Source organism: Lathyrus oleraceus, chromosome 2 (assembly GCF_024323335.1).
Source record: "Lathyrus oleraceus cultivar Zhongwan6 chromosome 2, CAAS_Psat_ZW6_1.0, whole genome shotgun sequence".
Lineage (NCBI taxonomy): Eukaryota > Viridiplantae > Streptophyta > Magnoliopsida > Fabales > Fabaceae > Lathyrus > Lathyrus oleraceus.
In genome coordinates, this window is record NC_066580.1 from 478011230 (window position 1) to 478032612 (window position 21383).

General features: G+C 42.4%; 2 protein-coding genes across 2 annotated transcripts; one reads left to right on the forward strand and one right to left on the reverse strand.

Annotated features, from left to right (window-relative positions):
- Positions 1-56: 56 nt before the first annotated feature.
- Positions 57-3616, forward strand: LOC127120588 (uncharacterized). The gene is made up of 12 exons (XM_051051064.1): positions 57-309; positions 387-471; positions 1035-1086; positions 1179-1199; positions 1294-1347; positions 1727-1777; positions 2229-2291; positions 2443-2508; positions 2629-2667; positions 2759-2881; positions 2996-3088; positions 3176-3616. Exons 1-12 carry the CDS (start codon positions 216-218, stop codon positions 3404-3406), a joined length of 972 nt encoding a protein of 323 aa, XP_050907021.1. The 5' UTR covers positions 57-215; the 3' UTR covers positions 3407-3616.
- A 15046-nt stretch (positions 3617-18662) lies between these two features.
- Positions 18663-20415, reverse strand: LOC127120589 (homeobox-leucine zipper protein HAT4). The gene is made up of 4 exons (XM_051051065.1): positions 19943-20415; positions 19543-19859; positions 19381-19460; positions 18663-19268 (listed from the first exon to the last, which is right to left on the reverse strand). The coding sequence occupies exons 1-4, from the start codon at positions 20109-20111 to the stop codon at positions 18950-18952; spliced, it is 885 nt and encodes a 294-aa protein (XP_050907022.1). The 5' UTR covers positions 20112-20415; the 3' UTR covers positions 18663-18949.
- Between the last annotated feature and the right edge of the window lie 968 nt (positions 20416-21383).

Here is a 21383-nt window from a genome sequence, read left to right on the forward strand (position 1 = left end):
GGAACTGTTTCTACTAATTGGGAAACTAGTTAGAGTAGCATATAAGAAACTGATTAAAAAATTGCACAAACTAAACTTAAAAATTGTAATTGATTTTGAAATAACTTTTTTTTAAAAGTCATTCTGGTACTATATTATAAAGCTCCAATCAAGCTCTTTTTCCTTGTTTGTCTTCCGTGCCAGCAACAAACAAGTAGCAGTTTGTGGTTTGGATTATGAAGCTTCTGCGTCTTCCTCCTCTCGCTTCTCTCTTGATCTTCTTCTTCGTTTTCCCCATTTCACACTCAATACCATTCATTGTTCTTCACGGTAACTTTCTTTTCATTTTTCACTGTTTTAGTAACCATAATTATGCATGTATGAGAAGGATTCTTCATGAGTTGCAGGAATTTCTGATGAGTGCTCTAGTCATGGAGTCAAATCATTCACGGAGAAATTGATCAGTTACTCTGGTGTTCAGGGATTTTGCGTGTATGCTTTTTATATAACTTTCATTTCTTTACAATTTTTCAACTAATTTTGTTGTGTTTTCTTTAATACTGGACTCTGATTTGTGATGTTTTTTTATGGTTTTAGTTAGTAATTTTTACTTGTATTGTGGCTACTCTAATTTAGGGTATGTTTGGATGGAGGATTCTCAAGGCTAATTCTATATTTGAGTTTTTTTTAAGAGAATGAATGAATAACATGATAATTGATAAGAGTAAGTGATTATATAGCATTTCAATCACACTTAATTATTTTTTAGAAATATTTTATAGCTTTCTTAATTTAGAAAAGAAAAATAATCACTCTTATCCAAACATACAATAACACCACAAGTGAGCCTTATCCCGAGTCGGCTACATGGATCATCTTTCCAGATAGTTAATTTCGAGATTTTTTAAATAACTTCTCTAATAGTCTTTCTAGATCAGATAGTTGTTTGAATTCTCTTTATCTGATTTAGTCTCATAAGCACGGAATCTATGGACCTTCTCTATCCAAACATACCTTTAGTTTTTGTGACTAATGAAATCTCCCTATATTTTCAGGGAAGTAGGCAATGGATCATGGGATTCATGGTTTATACCTTTGCAAGAGCAGGTAATAGGGTGGAAGGATTTGATGTGTTCATGGTATTGTCTAATGCTGATACCGACTATTTGTAATTTGTTTTTTGTTTCATATGTCTGCAGACAGATATTGTTTGCCAGAAGGTGATGAAGAGACTCAAGCAATATTGCGGTAACATTTCTTTTCTTATTGTGCTTTTGAATTTAGTCTTTTTACTATTTTAAATGTCATATACAGGTGAAGGAAATGAAAGAATTGAAAGGAGGATACAACATTGTGGGACTCTCCCAGGTAAAACATGAGAATTGGGATTTTATTTATTTTTCTGTTGATGTAAATTGTCCTTATTGTTATTCCGTTGAGTGTCAATGGATGCTAATCATTGCTCTTTGTGAAAGAACTTGACCTTTACAAAGGTTTTAAACCGTTCCTCTTAGATGGCAACAACAAAGTTCGTAAAGTATAACTATGTCCATTTGTGGTTAAAATGATGACTGTTAAAGGATTTTGAAGGGGTTCATGGCAGTGCATCCCTCCTTCTTCTCCTTTCCTTTTTCCTTCATTGCAAAGAATGTTAAACTACCTTATTACATAATTCATCTTAAAGATGCTTATTTTTGGAATTTTGTTGTTTTTTATGCCTCATTGTTGAATTTCCCTTGTCCTACAGGGAAATTTGATCGGTCGAGGTGTGGTCGAGTTTTGTGAAGGAGGACCTCCCGTAAGAATCTACAGCTTTACAAGTGAATTGTTTTTTATAATAGTTAAACGTATTGTGCTGTCTATGTTTCTGCATATATCCATTACACAACAGTCTATGCTGCAAAATGATGTTTTCCATGAAATATCAACGAGAAATCTTGTCCATTGTTGAGAATTCAGGGAGTGGATTCTAATAAATCCATAGTAACATATTCATGTGCACATATTTTCCATAAATCAATCATTTACTTTGTCATCAATTGTTTATATTCCACACTTTTCCTTCTAAAATGAACTCACTTCGAAGGAACCAAGTTCTAAATTGTTATTTTTGTTTCTCCTTTGAGTATTTTGCTTTAAAATAACAGGGTGTAAAATAGTATTTAGATTTTGGTTTTTAACCACCTAGATCCTTACTTACCCTGGTCAACGTATTCATGAGATATTCTTCCTTGTTATTGTTGGAACAGGTTAAGAACTTTATCTCTTTAGCAGGCCCTCATGCTGGTACTGCTTCAGTTCCCCTGTGTGGTGTGAGTATCATCTTACTTTCCAGCACAATGCCTTTATTCTTTCTGTGTTATCGTATTGATTTTGGAAATACCAAATTCAATATTTGTCAATTGTTGAGTGCATATAAGGATGAGTATAATGCAATTGTTGAATGATTTTTTGTTTCTACAGACAGGTGTCTTTTGTGTCATTGCAGACAATCTCATCAAGGGAGAGGTTTATAGTAGCTATATTCAAGTATTCATCTCTATCTTCTATTTGCTTTGCCCAGAATTTGTTATATCATTACTTTGTCACTCATTATTTTTTTGCTCCCACTTCACAATCTCTAACATGCCCCAATTCAAAAAATTGCAGGAACACTTGGCTCCTAGTGGATATCTTAAATTACCAAATGTGAGTATCAATATTTGCAACCATTTAGCCTATCTGTTTCTTTCCTTAAAATTTTCTCAAACCATCGTATTAAAATCAGTTTTGATTTCAGGCTTTACCCAAATACTTGGAGAACTGTAGGTACCTCCCTAAGCTTAATAATGAAAAACCTGGTCAGAGGAATTCCACTTACAAGGAAAGATTTAGTAGCTTAAAGAATTTGGTACTTATCATGGTAAGTCCTCTATAGGTTTCTTTCTTTGATAATTGATATGTTAAGAATATTTCAAGCTGATTTCATGAGAGAAAAAAACTTGTTTATTTGTTTTCTTGTGTTATACTGCAACAGTTTGAGCAAGATACAGTTTTAATACCTCGAGAAACATCCTGGTTTGGTTATTATCCAGATGGCTCCTTCAAGCCAACATTACCACCGCAAAAGGTATTGTTTTTTTTCGACTTGTCTCGATATTTTCTATGATATATGGTGCCATAATCAAGCTTTTGTATCCTTTGATCGGTTTTGCAGACAAAACTCTACACTGAAGATTGGATTGGATTGAGAACTTTAGACAATGCTGGCCGCGTCCATTTCATTAGTGTTCAGGGAAAACATCTGGGAATATCAGATGCAGATATGAAGAAACATGTAGTGCCATATTTGAACGAAACATCAAGAGAAGATAGAGCTACTGAGGCTGGCTTTCGAAGGATGCGTGAAGTTAACCGAAGATTTATTCAATTTAACAGGATGGTGTAATATCATACAGTGGAAGAAGAATCATCAAGCTCCAGCCACAACATTACTACTATGGATTGATTATTGTCATTTAGGTAGTGTATACCACGCAAATTGAGATTATTAACTTTTTTTCCTTCAAATTTATTGAATAACTGATATATATAATATCTATATAGATTTAATATATCGATTATTTAATGAATATGAAAAGAAAATCTTTATTAAGAATAGCAACTAGCGAGAGTATTTACATAAATTACTTGATACATATGAGATTGTGATGCATCTTGATATTAGTACATGCATCAGCTTATTACAAATTGAGGAGAGAAAAAAGTTATAATCCTAGAGTATTTTTAAAAAAAGTATGATAAAAAGAGTTACTTTTGTAGTGACTTTTGTTGTCTAAGAGAAGTAATCCCCTCACTTCATTTTCTATATGAACCTTAATCCTATTAATGTACATTGTTGGTTTATGAGTAACTCCTTATAAATGTAGTTTTTGAATCAGTAAAAATATACAAATTAATCTCCTAATATGTATTTCGTTAGTCAAAGTGAGAGATCTTGGTTGTATTATTTAATGAGTTGATCATTTAAATATGTTTTTTTCTAAGTTGCCTTGACAAAAATGTGAGTAAATTACCCATTATGACATAGAGCCACTTATAAATAGACATGTGTAAATGAGAAAATAAAATTTTACTCTTAAATTAATAAAACATAGTATTCAATAGTGTGGTTAGAACATTTAATGTATCTTATTATTGAAATATATGTATCATGATTTGATTTAATTTGATTGAATATATGTCAAATGGATAAATTATCTATGTTTTCTTTACGAGGACAATCTAAGCCCAACCTTTATATATATATATATATATATATATATATATATATATATATATATATATATATATATATATATATATATATATATATATATATATATATATATATATTCTTCTAATAATTCTTTTAGTATTTCTCAACAATGTTGTTCTTCATAGTCATCGTTGTCAGTGAAGAACAAATGCTGGATAACTTATACAAGAGTAAATATTGAGGATTCTCGTTTCATTGATCTTGAGGAAGATCAAATGTAAGATATAAAATAAACAAAAAATTTACATAAATAAAATAAATATTCAGTTAAGAGATTATGTTAGAACACAAATCTTTGATCCAATTTTTTTTCTGCAGTTGCAATCTATCACATAAATCTTTGGCAAAATAAATACATTCTCACAATTTACATATTAAATAAACCTAAATTTTTTCTACTCTTGCAATTTATCACATTGATACTTTTACTTTGTAAAATCTCATGAAGCTGTGATTAAACATAGAGGGTTTCACAACAACGAATGAGTTTCTTGTGAATTCACTACTTTCAAATTCTAATATTCATAATGATATTATAATGAAGGTTTTAAATTTCACGAGGATCACTAATGACACTGTCTTGAGCATTGAAACTCATTAAATGGACGGTGAATATTTGTTTAAAAAATTGAATAAACACGTTTATATTTTACCTCGGTTATTACTCAAAACCGAGGTAAAATGTATTTTCTTTTTAAATAAAAAAAATAAAAATATATTTTTTTTGTTAAAAATCGAGGGGAAAAAGCTTTTTTAATACACAAAATATTGAAATAAATTGTTTAAACAAATCAAGAGTTTAACAATGATTATTGGAGAACAATCTATCTTTTTCAAATTTCTTGCAATCCATCACAAAGAGATTTCATTATCTTGATAATCTAATCCCTCTGTTATTAAATATAACTAAAAGAATTGATTATTAATTTAAAAATTAAAAAAAAAAAGTTCTTGGATGGTTGGAAATATGTGTTTTTCCCCTCGGTTATATAAAGAAACCAAGGTAATATGTGATTTTTATATTTTTTAAAAATAAAATATTGCGCCTTGAGATCATATCACTAGAATAGTGATGATGATTTATATTCAAAACACAACGTATATTTTATAGTATTGATTATTTATATTCTCTGATGGATTCACTTCCTCTTTTCCAATTTAATTATACACTATTCAGGTCTCATTTCATTTTCATCTCTATGTGTCTTTAAATCTAGTTTAAAAGTCTTTTCTTTTATTCAAAAAATGTCTACAAAAACAGTCAATGAAGATGAAAATCTTTTATTCGTTATCAATGAAAAATTTGTTGATTTCGGTGAGTTGAAAGACAAATATTTTGATCTAATGAAAACTATTCTCAAACAAAACTTTAAAGGTTATTTTGACATGCTTCATGGATCCATCTGCACTAATCTCGTAACAGAATTCTGGTTAAATGCCTCCGTTAAACAATTTGGTCAGAGAAATACAGTCCAATGTATATGGATTTTCAATCACCATTACTCAATCACTTATTGCCCAGACAATAAAGTGTGAAGAGAAAGGTATATGTGTTGAACATTATAGATTCAACAATGTCTTCTCAACCCACATTCACCTAATTTATGTAAACTACAATAAGCTCATCAGTCATGCTACTCTCATCCCAATTGCAAAAGGTTTGCATCAACTTCTAGTGTCAAGTCTCCTTTCAAGAGAGAAACAACTAGAAACACTTCATATGACAAGCATCTTTTGTATTTCTTTGTCTACAACGTCAAAATTAATCTTCTTCTTACTATTTTTAACTTATTATTGGTGTTCCGGACTGGGCCATGACCCTAGGCACGGCACGGCCCAATACTCGCCAAGCCCACGTCCAAACGGCCATGTCCACACGACCACGAGGACGCGTCAGGTGGACGACAGTCCGCCCGACGAACGTCTCCCCGGCCCCTTAAACACGTGTCGGACAGTGAGCGGGTCCTCCTCGTACGATCTCCATCCACTCACCGTCAACCCACGTCGCGGGCACCTCAGTTGTGTCGGGCAGGGCCTTAACGGCATCCCACTCACCACGTCACCCAACTCCCCTATATTGTCGCCTTAGGGATAGGGGCAGTTGGACCAGGGGGCAGACTTTGGTCTAGGTCTTAACGCTTCTTACGCGTCCCCTGGCAGCTCCTCCTTGGGCCTAGCTAATCCAGCCCATTAGGAGCCTTGGCCCAGCGCTGGGGGCTCACTATAAATACCCCTTTCATGGCAAAGGGGCAGGTATTCTAACTCACACTCTGATAACCTCATTTCTGTACCTTTTCTGACTTAAGCATTGGAGCACCTTGCAGGTACACCCCCCTCTCATTTCATTCTCCGGCCCATTAATCAAGACCGTGGAAGGCCCTCCTGATCAGGTGAGATCAGTGGCGCCGTCTGTGGGAACTAGCTATCCCCATCTTCATCAAACGAGGATCAAAAGCTCATTTGTTTCTGTCCTTCCAACATGGCCGGAGAACAACATAGCGATCACAGCCGTCCCCTCGTCAACTACAACATGGACGACGGCCCGCCATCCCATGAAGCGGACGTTCGGGACGGTCATCCATCCACCCCGTCTCCAGAGCCCCAAAACAACGGAGATGTCTCTCACGCCCACAATTTAGGGGCAGAGACATTTCGTCCCATTCCCGTTCCCGTTGAAGGAGACGCCGTAATGATTGCCATGGTGAATGCCCTCAATCAGGCCGGTTCTATGCTCCACCAGCAGCACGAACGAATCATGGCCCTCGAAGCCGAACGACAAGAGGCCCGGCCCCAGCCGGTGAGTAGGATACAACAACGTCCGGAGCCAACGAAGAAGCGAGGACGTCGCTCTCCCGAACCCCACGCCAGCAGGGCACGCGCCCATCGTGACGGTGGTCGAGCGAGAACATCACCAAGGCGCGGGCACAGCCCCGACAACAACGAACTGTCTCCCTTAAGGAGCGACGAGGAAGATTTGCATTGCCCCCTATCTCGGGCAATAATGGAAGCCCCGCTCCCCAAAGGCATGGAGAAACCGCCAAACCTAGCTGTGTACGACGGGACTACAGATCCCGACGATCACGTCGACAACGTCAACGCGATGCTCGACTACCGCAATGATATAACCGGGCACCTCAAATGCCGACTGTTCTCAACGACCCTCAGGAAAGGGGCCATGGCCTGGTACAAAAGCTTGGCCCCTGAGTCCATTACGTCATGGAGAGTCATGAGGTCCATGTTCACCCGGCACTTTACAGCCTCCCGTCGTCACCCCAAGACTGAGGCGACCCTTGAAGCCATAGTGCAGAAGAAGAATGAAACACTGCGCTCATACATCGAGCGATTCAACCAGGAAGCTGTCGAGGTAGATACCACCGAGCACATGAAGAAGTATCTCCTCGAGAGAGGTCTCTTACCCGGCAGTGAACTTAGCAGAGCCGTAGGGATCGAGCCTCCCCGCACCTTAAACGAGCTCCTGCATAAAGCCCAGGCCTACATCAGATACGAGGAAAAGCAGGTGGCACACAATGCCCGCAGCGGACGTAACGCTGGGGAGACCGAGCACTCAAAACGCGAGGACACGAGCATTTCCCGTCGCAACGGAGACAGACGAAGAGAAGAAAGACCTCGCGAGCTCCGGGAAGGAAGAGGCCCCGCGGGCAGATATAGCGAGTACACCTTACTGACAGCTCCTCGAGAGCGTATCCTCGCAGAATGTATCAACTCTGAATTCAAGCAGGGCAGGGTCAGGTTCCCAAAACCGTCTGCACCAAAGCCCCACACCGACAAATCAAAGTACTGCCGGTTCCACAGAAGTCACGGGCACGTGACCGAAGACTGCGTCCACCTGAAAGATGCGATTGAAATTTTAATCCAAGAGGGGCACCTGAAGCAGTACACGAGGAAGAACGAAGCTCCCAGACACGACGAGCCAGAGAAGAAGAGACCCCGGGAAAACACACCCCCCGACAACTCTCCCTATCAAGTGGCCCTCTGCGTGTCACGACCGGAAGATTTCTGCCTCCCCGAACCACTGCCCGAGGGCAAGATCACTGCACTCAGCCCCTGGGAAGACTTCCCTACCACACTGGTGATATCAGGAGGAGGAACTAACGGGGAATCCGCGGCCCTCTCCGTCAAACGTAAGTTCGACGAACTCCTACTGACTGCCCCCGAGCAGAAAGCGACATTGACAAAATACCGGGGGAAATCCAACCCAATATCCTTCTTCCTGGAGGAACTCCCGGGCGGATCCCCGAACTCGGCCATCCCACTATTGATAAGAGCAAAGATGGCCCGATTCGACGTACGACGCATCCTGGTCGACGAAGGCAGCTCAGTGGATATCATGTACGTCCACCTCTTCAAGACTCTGAAGCTAGACAAGACCAACTTAGCCCCCTACGTCGGATCGGATCTCCAAGGATTCAACGGAGCAACAACCAGACCGTGGGGATATGTTGAGCTCCTCGTCACCTTCGGCGAACAAGAAACGGCCAGGGAAGTCAAAATCCAATTCCTGGTCGTAGACTGTCCGTCTCTCTACAATTGCATCTTTGGACGCCCGACACTGGCCGAACTCACTGCGGTCCCTTCCACCGTCCACCTGAAGATGAAATACTACACCAAATTGGGACGTGTGGTCACCATCCATGGTGACATCGAAGCAGCCCGACGATGCTACGACGCCGCAGTAAAAGGACAGGCCGTAGTCAGCACGAAGAGCAACTGCAACAACAAAAAACTCAAGACCGAGGATCCCGCCCGAGGAGTCAACGCCATCGACCTCGACTGTCGCATCGGGCTGGACGAGACCGAAGAGGGGAGGTTCCCCAACGAACGCTCTCTCGAACACCCGGTCCGACCAATTCCCGACGGGGAGTTCGAACTCATTCCTCTTGGGGACGATCCGGAAAGGACGGTGAAGATAGGCAAGGGACTACCCGAGGAAACAAGAGAAGAGCTAGTAGCATGCCTCAAAGAGAACTCCGACCTCTTCGCGTGGAATGCCGCAGAAATGCCCGGGCTGGACCCCGAGATCGCGTGTCATAAGCTAGCTGTAGACCGGGCAGCCAAGCCCATAGCACAGCGTAGACGCAAGCAATCGCCCGAAAAGGCAGAGGCTGCCGAGCGAGCTGTAAAAGACCTCTTAGAGGCAAATTTTATTTCTGAAGCCCAGTACACAACCTGGCTCTCTAATGTAGTCCTCGTTAAGAAAAATAATGGAAAATGGCGTATGTGTGTTGATTATACTGATCTTAATAGGGCTTGCCCGAAAGATGCTTTCCCCCTCCCTAATATAGACTCGCTCGTTGACAACTCTGCAGGTTTTAAACTCTTGTCCTTCATGGACGCATATAGTGGATACAACCAGATCCCTATGTCGCCCGCAGACAAGAAACACACAGCGTTCATGACCCCAACGGGCAATTACTATTACAACGTGATGCCGTTCGGGCTCAAGAACGCTGGCGCTACATACCAACGCATGATGAACAAAGTCTTCAAGGACGAAATAGGGGACATGCTCGAAGTATACATGGACGACATGATCGTCAAATCACACGAGGAGATAACCCATGCTCGACACCTTACGAAGGTATTCGAGCAGGCGAGACAGTGTAAAATGAGGTTCAACCCCGAGAAATGCACGTTCGGTGTCCGGGCAGGCAAGTTCCTCGGTTTCTATCTCACCGAAAGAGGGATCGAGGCCAACCCCGACAAATGCCGGGCATTCTCGGAGTTTCCGACCCCGAAAACCAAAAAATCGATCCAGTCGCTCAATGGAGTGCTCGCCTCACTCTCCCGTTTCATCGCCAAGTCCGCCCAGCACGCATTGCCATTCTTCAGACTCCTTCGCAAAGAGGCTACCTTCGACTGGACCGATGAATGCGAGCAAGCGCTACTCCATCTAAAGAAGGTTCTGTCCCAACCCCCGGTCTTATCACGGCCGTCAGAAAAGGAAACCCTATACTTATACCTATCCGTGGCGACCGAGGCCGCCAGCGCCGTTCTAATAAGAGAAACCGACGAAGGACAAAAGCCCATCTATTTTACGAGTAAAGCACTCCAAGGTCCCGAGCTCCGATATCAGCAAATCGAAAAGGTCGCCCTGGCCCTCATCAACGCAGCGAGGAGACTACGATATTATTTCCTCGCACACACGATAAAGGTGAGGACCGATCAGCCAATCAAACAGCTGCTCGGGCGCCCGGATATGGCCGGGAGGATGCTCAAGTGGTCACTAGAACTCTCCGAATTCGACATACAATACGAAAATAGGAAAGCCTTGAAAGCTCAGGCGCTGGCCGACTTCGTCGCGGAGATGACCCACTGCCCGACTCCAGCAGAAAGCGCCCACAAATGGACGATCTTCGTCGATGGCGCCTCTAGCACATCAGGCAGCGGGGCCGGGATCATCCTCGAAAATGAAGAAGGGATCCTGATAGAGGTATCGTTAGCGCTAGCGTTCCCAACATCAAACAACCAAGCCGAATACGAAGCCTTCCTCGCAGGCCTGAGGTTAGCCGAGGACCTGGGAGCAAAAGAGGTAAAAATATCCACCGACTCCCAGCTCGTGGCCTCACAAGTGCGAGGAGAATACCAAACCAAGAACGACAACCTCCTCGGGTACTTGTCCCTCGTCAAAGAAAAACTTGATAGATTTGAAAAATGGGAAGTTCAACACATACCCCGCGAGCACAACACACGAGCAGACGTTCTCTCGAAACTAGCCAGCACGAGGAAAAAGGGTGGGAATAAATCAGTAATCCAAGAAATTCTCCCGCGGCCCAGCATCGACAAACTACCGCCTCCGCTCGAGGTCAACGCTATTGGAGATGCCCACTGTTGGATGACACCCATCTACAATTACCTCACACGAGACGAACTCCCGGCTGACCCGAAAGAGGCGACCACTGTCAAACGACGCGCATGCTCGTACGTACTCCTCGAAGGCAAACTCTACCGGAGAGGATTCTCCATCCCACTACTCAAATGCGTCGAGGAAGAGAAAGTCCCCGACATACTTGGAGAGATACACCGGGGAATTAACGCTCAACACCTCGGCGGACGATCGCTCGCACGAAAAGCCCTTCGAGCAGGCTACTACTGGCCGACCATGCAAAACGATTCGAAAGAGCACGTCAAAAGATGTGACAAATGCCAACGACATGCCGACATGCACCTCGCACCCCCGAACGACCTCAAATCACTGTCTTCCCCATGGCCCTTCGCGTGGTGGGGCATGGACATCCTCGGACCCTTCGTCACCGGATCATATCAGAATAAATACCTCATCGTCGGGGTGGATTACTTCACCAAATGGATCGAGGCGGAGGCACTGGCTAAAATAACCGCGCAGAACATTCTCCGGTTCTTCAAACGCAACATCCTCGCTCGGTTCGGTATACCCCAGGCACTTGTCACAGACAACGGGACACAGTTCACGGACGGAGGATTCCAGGACTTCATCGCCAGCCTGGGCACCACACAGCATTTCACGTCTGTCGAGCATCCGCAGACGAACGGGCAGGCAGAGGCGGCCAACAGGGTAATCTTACGTGGCCTCAAACGCAGACTCGGCGAGGCAAAGAGGGCATGGGTCGAGGAGCTACATAGCGTCCTATGGGCCTACCGCACGACACCACATTCTACCACCGGGGAAACCCCGTTCCGACTAACTTACGGCACCGAGGCAGTCATCCCGGTGGAGATACGGACGCCAACGAGGAGGACAGAGGAGCCCCTAGACGAGGAAATGAACGATGAAACCCTTAGAGCCGAGCTCGACCTAGTCGAGGAGATACGTTCCGAAGCAGCTCTCCGGGAAACAACCCTCAAACAAAAGATAGCACTACGCCATGACGCGAAAGTCATAAAAAGAGAGTTCCAGGTCGGCACCCTGGTCCTCAGAAGAAACCAGAAAAACCCGAGAGAGGGCAAACTGGCGGCCAACTGGGAAGGCCCTTACCGCGTCCGCGACAAAACGAGCAACGGGGCCTATTACCTAGAAAACCTACAAGGAGAACAACTCGCTCGACCATGGAACGCAGAAAAACTTAGACAATATTACAGCTAAATACGCCACGGGGAGACGTGGCAGGTACGACCACGCTCTTCGTCCCCAAAACCCCAGGGAGGAACCACGAGACCCGGGAACGATCCGGGGTCACGTAACAAACACAACCCTCCCCGGCGGTTGGGATCTTGACCAAGGCTCAACGTCGAAGTACCAAGACTGGCAGGGCACCCAGCTCGCGATGGGAGGACCCAAGCCTCGGGACCAGGGTTCGAACAACGGACCCGGGCTTCGATACCCACGGGCACAAAGCCCGACACTTCGTCGGTTCCCTAAACCGAGGAGATTAACAAAGTCGAGCAGAGTACGAATTCATACAAACAAGTATCAGACACAAACGAGCACAATGAATGATAACGAAAATATTCATGCATTAAAAACGATAAGAGTGGCCGAAGCCAAGTACGCCCGAAGGCCATATTACAACGCCCGAAGGCCAAAATACATAAGGCACGCAGGCCATGATAAGAAAAACATATAAACTAAGACTCCGCTCGGAGCTCCTCTTCATCCTCTTCTTCTTCTTCTCCCCCCAGCTCCTCCTCCACTTCAAACGGGCAGATGATCTCTCCATCCCGGACGCAGCAGTTATAGGCCGACCCTTCCGTCACCAACTCAGGGTTCAGAAGCCCGAGCTGCTCGACAGCATTGTCGAAACCCTCTTTGAAGCAGGCCACAAGATCTTGGTTGAGAGTCCGAATATGCCCTAGCAGCTCACCGCGCGAGCCAAAGGCGCGTTCCTCCTCGGTCTCGTCTGCCAGAGGACGGACCTTTCCCTCGAGAGACTCAACCTGAGCCCGTAGGTAGGCGTTGTCCTCGGTCAGCTTCTGATGGTCGACCACCTGCTCTTCCAGGCTCGCCTTAGCAGCCTTCAACTGGTCCCTCTCCCTTTCCACCTCCTCCAGCTTCTGGCGCAGCCCTTCCTGCAGCTGATGCTCTTCTTTGTAGTCCGACAGATCTTGAGATAGTCTTTCCTTCTCTGTCCGAACCTGCAAAAGGGCTTCCTCCAGCGAGGCGGTGGAGACCGAAGTGTCGGTCAGAACCATGGCCGTCTCCATCACCCGGATGACGGCAGCAATATCCCTGGCCAGATCTTTCCTCCGGGCAGCAACATCCTGGTCCAGAATAGCCTTGGCCTCAGGCGCAGGCACAGCAATCGACTCCTCGGCCTTGAAGAACGACCGTTCCACATAGCAGGGAGGCAGAAGATAGCTGCCCGGTCCATGCGAACCTCCTGGAGACGACCTGGTAAGGGCCCCAGCCGGACGCTTCCGTTTATGGAGGGGAGAAGCCGCTGGCGACGGACTGCTATCAGGAATGGTGATCGGGTTAAGCCGAGGAGGAGAGGAAGGAATCACGCTCGCCGCCTGCGAGGGACCGACCCCGGCATCGCCAGCAATCTCCGAGACACGGGCCGCAGTTTTCTTCTTCTTCTTGGGCACCCGGTCAGGAGCGCCGACCTGATTCGCCAGCTTCAGCACCCGATCACGAGCATTGGGCATGGCACCTGCAAATAAATTACACACAAACGTTAGCGACCGAAGTCATAAACAGAAATAAAAAGCTAAACAAAGTCTGCCTACTCAATAACGCCAGAGCTTCCTCCTCGGTATCACACTCGAGCAGAGCCTTCGTATTGATATAACGCGTCTCGGTGATTAGCTCCCCGGCCTCATCCAGGTAGGGCACGCCCTGTCGATTCGCCCAGAACGCCAAGCTGAAGCTCTGCACGTAATCGACCAGCTTCTTGTACGCGAGCCTATCCTCCTCGCCGAGCATCGCGTACTTGACCCGGTAATGCGCTGTGGAGAGATCGAAATGATCACGCTGCCACCTCAGCGGTATCTTCGACATCAGCGTCTCCTCCCCGTTGGGTTCCCGTTGATAGTAGTAGAGAGAGTGAAGGGCAGCCCGGGTAATCGGCATCACCACGTACCACCGGCTTTTGAAATGGCGAACAGAATCCTCGTACGTCTTGAACAGACGCACGGGCTGCTTGAAAGAAACCCAACTGTGGCGGCCACGGGAACCGGACCTCTGGAGATGGAACACGTGGAAGAAGAGAGCCCGGGTGCAACCAATGCCGAGGAACTGGCAAACTAACTCGAATGCCCGCATAAATGCGAGGGCATTAGGATGTAGTTGGGACGGCGCCAGCCGGAGCCACTTGAAGACCGACATCTGGAAGGAGCTGAAGGGCAGTCTCATCCCCGCCTCACGAAAAGCAAATTCATACATGGTGAACTGCTTCCCCGGGAAATGATGACAAATGCGGTCTTCTTCCTTGGGGGCGCAGCAATACCAGTTCGGTGGATCCTCCCGGTTTATGGCCTCGACCATAGCGTGAGCAGTGATGGCTTCGTCACAGAAGTCTGATTCCTCCTCCAAGGGCTCGTCCGCAACCCAGGAGAAGTCGACCTGCCCGGAAGAGGAGGCGTGTTCGGTACCATCTCGGACACTCCCATCCCCGACAGGGAGACGAGCGATTGTCGCGTCGTCGGTGGAGGACCCAGAATCTTCCTTCCTCGGTCGTAAGCGCCCGGTAACACCTGAAACGCAGACAGAAAGAGTGAATTCGACGTCGTATCAAATCCACCCTTCCACCGCAGGTCAAGTGAAAGGGCGTAACGGCGACGGACACTAACCGTGCTCAACTCGGTGGCCCGCGCATTCTATGGAGACCGGGCATAAACTTCATACAACCTATGCAAGTGTTGCCCGGCATATGAAGTTTATGCCCGGTACAGTAGGATCCCAACCCTATTTTCTACCATCTAATATACACCTACAGTCCACTACACTGTCCCTAAGTTAAACCTAACCACATTTCTACGAAAATAGCATGCGTTTGACAGAAAACAACAAGGAAAAAGAATGGGTCACAGTGGAAAACCATACCTGACATAGTTAAGTTGAAAAGGTACGGTGGTGTCCGAGCAGAAAACGGTGGTTCAGATAGGAGGACGGGCGGAGACGGCGGTCCAGACGGTTGAGAGAGCAAACGAGAGAGAATGTGGAGAACTCCGGTGAACGCGTGAGCAAAAAGAAAAAGTGGAAATGAAGTTACTCAACCCCTTTTTATAGGGCTTGGCACGTAGACCAACACGCTAGGTCATCATTACCTAGCCTGCCTACGCCGTCTTTGCGCGCGAAACGAAGCGACCCCACTAATTCTGAGACACGTCTGTCAAAGATGAGAAGCTGAAACGACCCGAGCACCTATCCATCTCCTCGACTCACCAAGACGCCACCTCCCCGCGTCATACCCACGTTTACTACAAGGAAGGCGCAGATCAACCGACCACCTCCATCCCCGACATTCCCGAAGAAAGGGTCGGTCATGAATAGGTCTGGCACGACCTCGCCTGTCTAACGGTCAAGCTTCCCCATCGTCGCGGGGAACCCTTAGTCGAAACATAAGTCATCCCTCTGGCTCAGAGACTCGACTTGGGGGGCTCCTGTTCCGGACTGGGCCATGACCCTAGGCACGGCACGGCCCAATACTCGCCAAGCCCACGTCCAAACGGCCATGTCCACACGACCACGAGGACGCGTCAGGTGGACGACAGTCCGCCCGACGAACGTCTCCCCGGCCCCTTAAACACGTGTCGGACAGTGAGCGGGTCCTCCTCGTACGATCTCCATCCACTCACCGTCAACCCACGTCGCGGGCACCTCAGTTGTGTCGGGCAGGGCCTTAACGGCATCCCACTCACCACGTCACCCAACTCCCCTATATTGTCGCCTTAGGGATAGGGGCAGTTGGACCAGGGGGCAGACTTTGGTCTAGGTCTTAACGCTTCTTACGCGTCCCCTGGCAGCTCCTCCTTGGGCCTAGCTAATCCAGCCCATTAGGAGCCTTGGCCCAGCGCTGGGGGCTCACTATAAATACCCCTTTCATGGCAAAGGGGCAGGTATTCTAACTCACACTCTGATAACCTCATTTCTGTACCTTTTCTGACTTAAGCATTGGAGCACCTTGCAGGTACACCCCCCTCTCATTTCATTCTCCGGCCCATTAATCAAGACCGTGGAAGGCCCTCCTGATCAGGTGAGATCAATTGGAAATGGTTGTGACCTCTCGCGAGGAATTGATTTCCCTCATACCATATGGAAAAATTCTTTCTGAATTTTTCTCTCAGTTAGGGATAGTTAAAAGGATAAAAAGAGCAGAATTAACTATTAAAGTTGAGTAGAGTCAAAAGTTTGAATATATATAATAGTTATTTGTTGTCCTGTTTTTTTATAATCTGTAATTGATTATCAATGAAAAAATTTCTTTCTTTTTCAATCGCGAGGAAGGAATATTTCATTAAAAAAAAACATACATACAAAAAATGAGGAGAAAAGGGTGAAGAGCCTTAAATATTTAAGTTAGACCGCCACGTTATTCGTGTGGATTTTACGAATTTGATCTCGTTATATTAAGTTTTTATGAATGTGAAGTCTAAGCCAAGGAGAATGGAAAGAAATGTGTCACGAAAAAAAATAAAAAGCTTATATAAAAACAAGGAGGAAGAAGAGATGAGCTTCTAAAGCTTTTAAGTTAGACTCCCACATTATTCGCGTTAATTTTATGAATTTAGTCATTAAATTTTTTTATCAATAATATATAAATAATTATATTTAGGGTTTATGATAAGCATGGACAAAACAACAGACAAATTTAATCTCTTTAGATGGTTTCATTTAAGTCAACTTAAGTGGCTAAGTCTAATCCGACCTAACTTTTTTGTGGAATGATTTGTAAAAATAATAATTTTTTAAATATTTTTCAATATTAGAAATCATATATAAATATTTAGTACTTTAACAAACTTTGAATTTATTTTGACAAAGTTAATTAATGAAATTTTTCATTGTTATATTTTAAATATATTTCTCTTATATTTGGAGGACAAGTCAAATGGATTAGTTCATATGGGCCGGTCTATTAGACCCGAAAAATTATAGGATTGGATCTTAAAATTAAAGTTCATATTTTTTAGGACTTTTTTATCTCGGCCTTAAAAGGCCCACCAAATTCATTTATTTATGATCGAATAGTCCATTTTAGGTCCACCAAAATCAATCTATTTAAAGTCGGATAATCCATTTTGACAACTGATTGAAAATAATTGAAGAGTATAATAAACTAATATATAAAGAAAATGGGGCTTGGATCATTCCTTTCTTTTTTTTTTCCCTCACCTCCCTCTCTATTATAACATTATTTTTGCTTTAAAAAGAGAGTGAGAATAAGAGAGAAATAGGGAGAGAAAAGAGAGAAAGAAGATGGTTGAAAGTTGAAAGAATGAAATGAGCGACCATAACATAGTTTGAATCGTGTTCATTTGGAAAAAAAAAGAAGGAAACTTTCAAAATTACCTTTAACATTTATTTTTTGTTAGTGATTTACTAATGAGTCACTATTATTTGGTTAGTTGAGTTATTATTTAGTAATACTTATTCAAAAATATGTGATATTTTATTTAACGTGTGTATCAACATGCTCCACTCACCCAATTTCTTTAACAAGTTAAACAAATTGGTTTGACGAGGTTTTACTAGCCCCTAATAATAAGTGAGAAAGAACGTAACAAAGTAGACTATAGCTAATTTTATTAAAAAAAATCAAAAATAACTTTATTAAATTGTTCTTTATTAGTGACATAAATAATTTTAAAAAAATTATAATAATAAGAATAATAATAAATAATAGAATAGAAAAAAAAATATTATTTAAATTTAATTAATATATACTGACAATATAAAAATATTTTATATTATCAATTAATTGTATTTAAGATATTTGATCTTTTTTTCAATTTTTTTTTAAATGATATATTTGAATATTAAGATGTACTGTATTGATGATGAAAAAGTTTTAGAAGACACATACATAACAATTAAAGTAAGTTAAGTATAATTTAATGCAACTCCTTTTGACAAAGTACTAATAGTAACTTACCATAATTTGAAGGAGAATGGGGGCCATTTTTTTTTTAGAGACGAATAAAAACCAAATGTATAAATTTTACAAGTCAGTCAATGATGACAATTGATGAAAATAAGATTCTCTCCCCTTCTTCAATTAGAAGGAGACATCAATGGGGACCCATAATACCCCTAAATTCTTGAACTAATGTTTGGCCATTTGGGACAATCTCCTTTATAATTGTTCTACTTTCCATATTATTCCCATAAAAATTCTCACCCAACCCATCAAGGATCTTTTCAACATTTCATAAATTTCCAAATTTTAAATTTGACTTTTATGTCCATCAAAAATATCTACTACTATACTTGAATTAATTAGATAATCACTTAACTTTACATAAAATCTCTAATTAATCATGAGAAATAGGAACATAGAAAGTATTTAAAAAAACAAAAAAAAACTCCTAGCTAACACTAGACCTAAAATAGGCCATGCCCCCAAACCCAAAAAAAGACAAATGGGTCAAATAAAAAACATCATAGACCCACAAAATCATTTCTTCTAACCACCATATCTTAAACAGTACTATGAACACAGACATCACAGAACGCTGTTTCAACTAAAACTTAGTACATGTTACAACTGTTTTTTTATTATTGCATAACCGTACACGTTAAGATCTATTAGGACGAAGCGTATCAAATGGCCTATGCTGAACCGTTGGATACACGGGAAATGTACGACTATGATTTTGAACCATAGGATGACGACGCGTGGCAGCATCGACGGCAGATGTTGGAACAGCGACACGCTCACAAGAAGGGCACATGGTAAGCGTTGTAGGCGGTGTCATTTGCATGTAGAATTGTGGGGAAAGTTTCAGTGCTCTAAGCTCTTGAACTTCTTTTTGCAACCGCCGATTTTCATCCGTTAGATTCTCACAACATCTCTTCAAAAACTCACAATCTACCTCCGTTTGTTTCAGCTTAGTCCTGAAATAAATAAATTCAAAAACCGTAAATAAATAAATAAATAATTAATAAATTATTAAACTAATCATTGATAAAAATTAAATAGATTATTAATTAAATAAATAAAACAAACCTTGCTCTACGATTTTGAAACCACACTTCAACTTGTCTTGCACGAAGGCCTAATTGTTTTGCAAGTGCCAATTTTTGTTTCTGCAAATAAAATAAAAAATTAGCTAAAAATGAACTAATTAGGATTAAGAGAGTTAATTAATGGTGATTAATTAGTACTTACGGGGTTAAGAGTGTTGTGTTCTTTGAAACTTTCTTCAAGGATAATAGATTGGTCTTTGGTGAGTCTGAGTTTTTTTCTGGAAGTTTCAGCGTCTTCTTCATCGCTGATTCCTCTTGAACAATCTCTCTCCATGTCAAGATCTTCGCCGGTGATTTCTCTTTCGCTTCGTTTACCGCTCACACTTGAAACCGTGCTGTTGGGAGATGAGACGCCTGCTTCTTCTTCGCAGTTAGCGTCGGAAGGTAACCGGTTCACGTCGATTCCTCGGAGGAGTAACGGTCGTTCTTCGCCGCCTCTGCATGGTTCTGAATCCCGATCTGCATGTAAAAGTAAGATCGTTAAAGGGTGGAAATATTTCGATGAAGTGGACTAGATCTGCAGGATGGAATGATAGATATACCTGAAGATGTGAAAGCATTGATCCAAGAAGGTTTGTTGTGAGGATTGTAGGTGGAAGGAGAAGAGGAATGAGTTGAAGAAGACATGAGATTAAGGTATTGAGGTTTGGGTGGATTTTGAGGGAAGTTTAAGCTTAGGCTCAAACCCAAATCTTCCTTTTCAACTGTCATGTTTTGTAACCTTGTAAGACAAGAAAGAAAACTAAAGTGTTTTGTTTTTGGGAACTAAGAAACTGAGTTTTTTTGAGTTACTTGGGAGAGAAATTGGGGAAGAGAAGAGTGAAAGAGAAGAAGCTTTTTGAAAAGAGAGAGAGAAATGGGAGAGATGAATACAAAGTGGAGAGGGAAGGTTGTGGGGAATATATAGAAAGGAGAGGAAATGGGGGGTAGTGGGGAGTGGTGAGTTCAACCATGACTTTATGTCAGGTCATCAAGTCCAATTATGAATTATCTGAATCATGGGTCTTGCCTCCCTACCCCAAATAATGATACTCTATGCTTTTTGACCATTTTTCTTATGTCATTTTTATTTTTTATTTGGAAAAAAAAATGTATTAATCGCTTATCTTCATTCTTAAGTTTCAAATATTTAAATTTTTTGTTCAAAAATATACAAATTCAAATTAATTTTTACTTTGTTTTAATTTTAGTTGTTGCGCTTCATTTTTGTTTTAAAATATAATAATTTTATAATTTTTAAATAAAGATAATAAGTTGTTATATTTGACTATATTACTCATCCTCATCACAATGTGACACATTTTAGAGTTAGCTTCTTTTTATTTAAAAAAAAAATATTAAAAATATTAATATTTGAAGAGATAAATAAAATGAGATTTTTTTTTAATTATTAGAAAAGTATCGATGAAAAAGTTGAATACTACATTTTGTTTATATATATACACCAGCCAGCGTGAGAAAGCAGAAGAAGTCTATGATTTGGATGAAAGTCGGGTAGTGATTAGAGTTAGATTACAGACTTGCTTAAAGGATATCCGAGGTATAATACGGCTTAACGAAATCATCGTCTGGCCGGTTCAGGGGTCATGATGGGCCGAGGTGGAGATCTCTGTGTCGTCGGATATGGAACCCGAATAGGTCGAGATAATAGTCAAGAAAGGCCGTCATTTGAAAACAGTCCCGGGAAATGAAATGTCATAACGGTAGCATGATGATACAGACATTACAAACCATGAATAAGTGAATAAATGATAAGCGACGATAGTTTTTTAAGCTTTGAAGGTAGGAAGGAAGATGAAAGGGCTTTTTCATAAGTGTTAGGGGTGAGGAATGGGTCTATATAAAAGACATTAAGAAATGAAGAAAGGAGAATTAGGAACTACTTGGAAAAACATTCACAGACACTTAACCAATTGAGGCTCTCCCTGACTAGCATCGGAGAAGTCAATTTTTTAGTGTTTTTAGCAAGAACATTTGACGCCC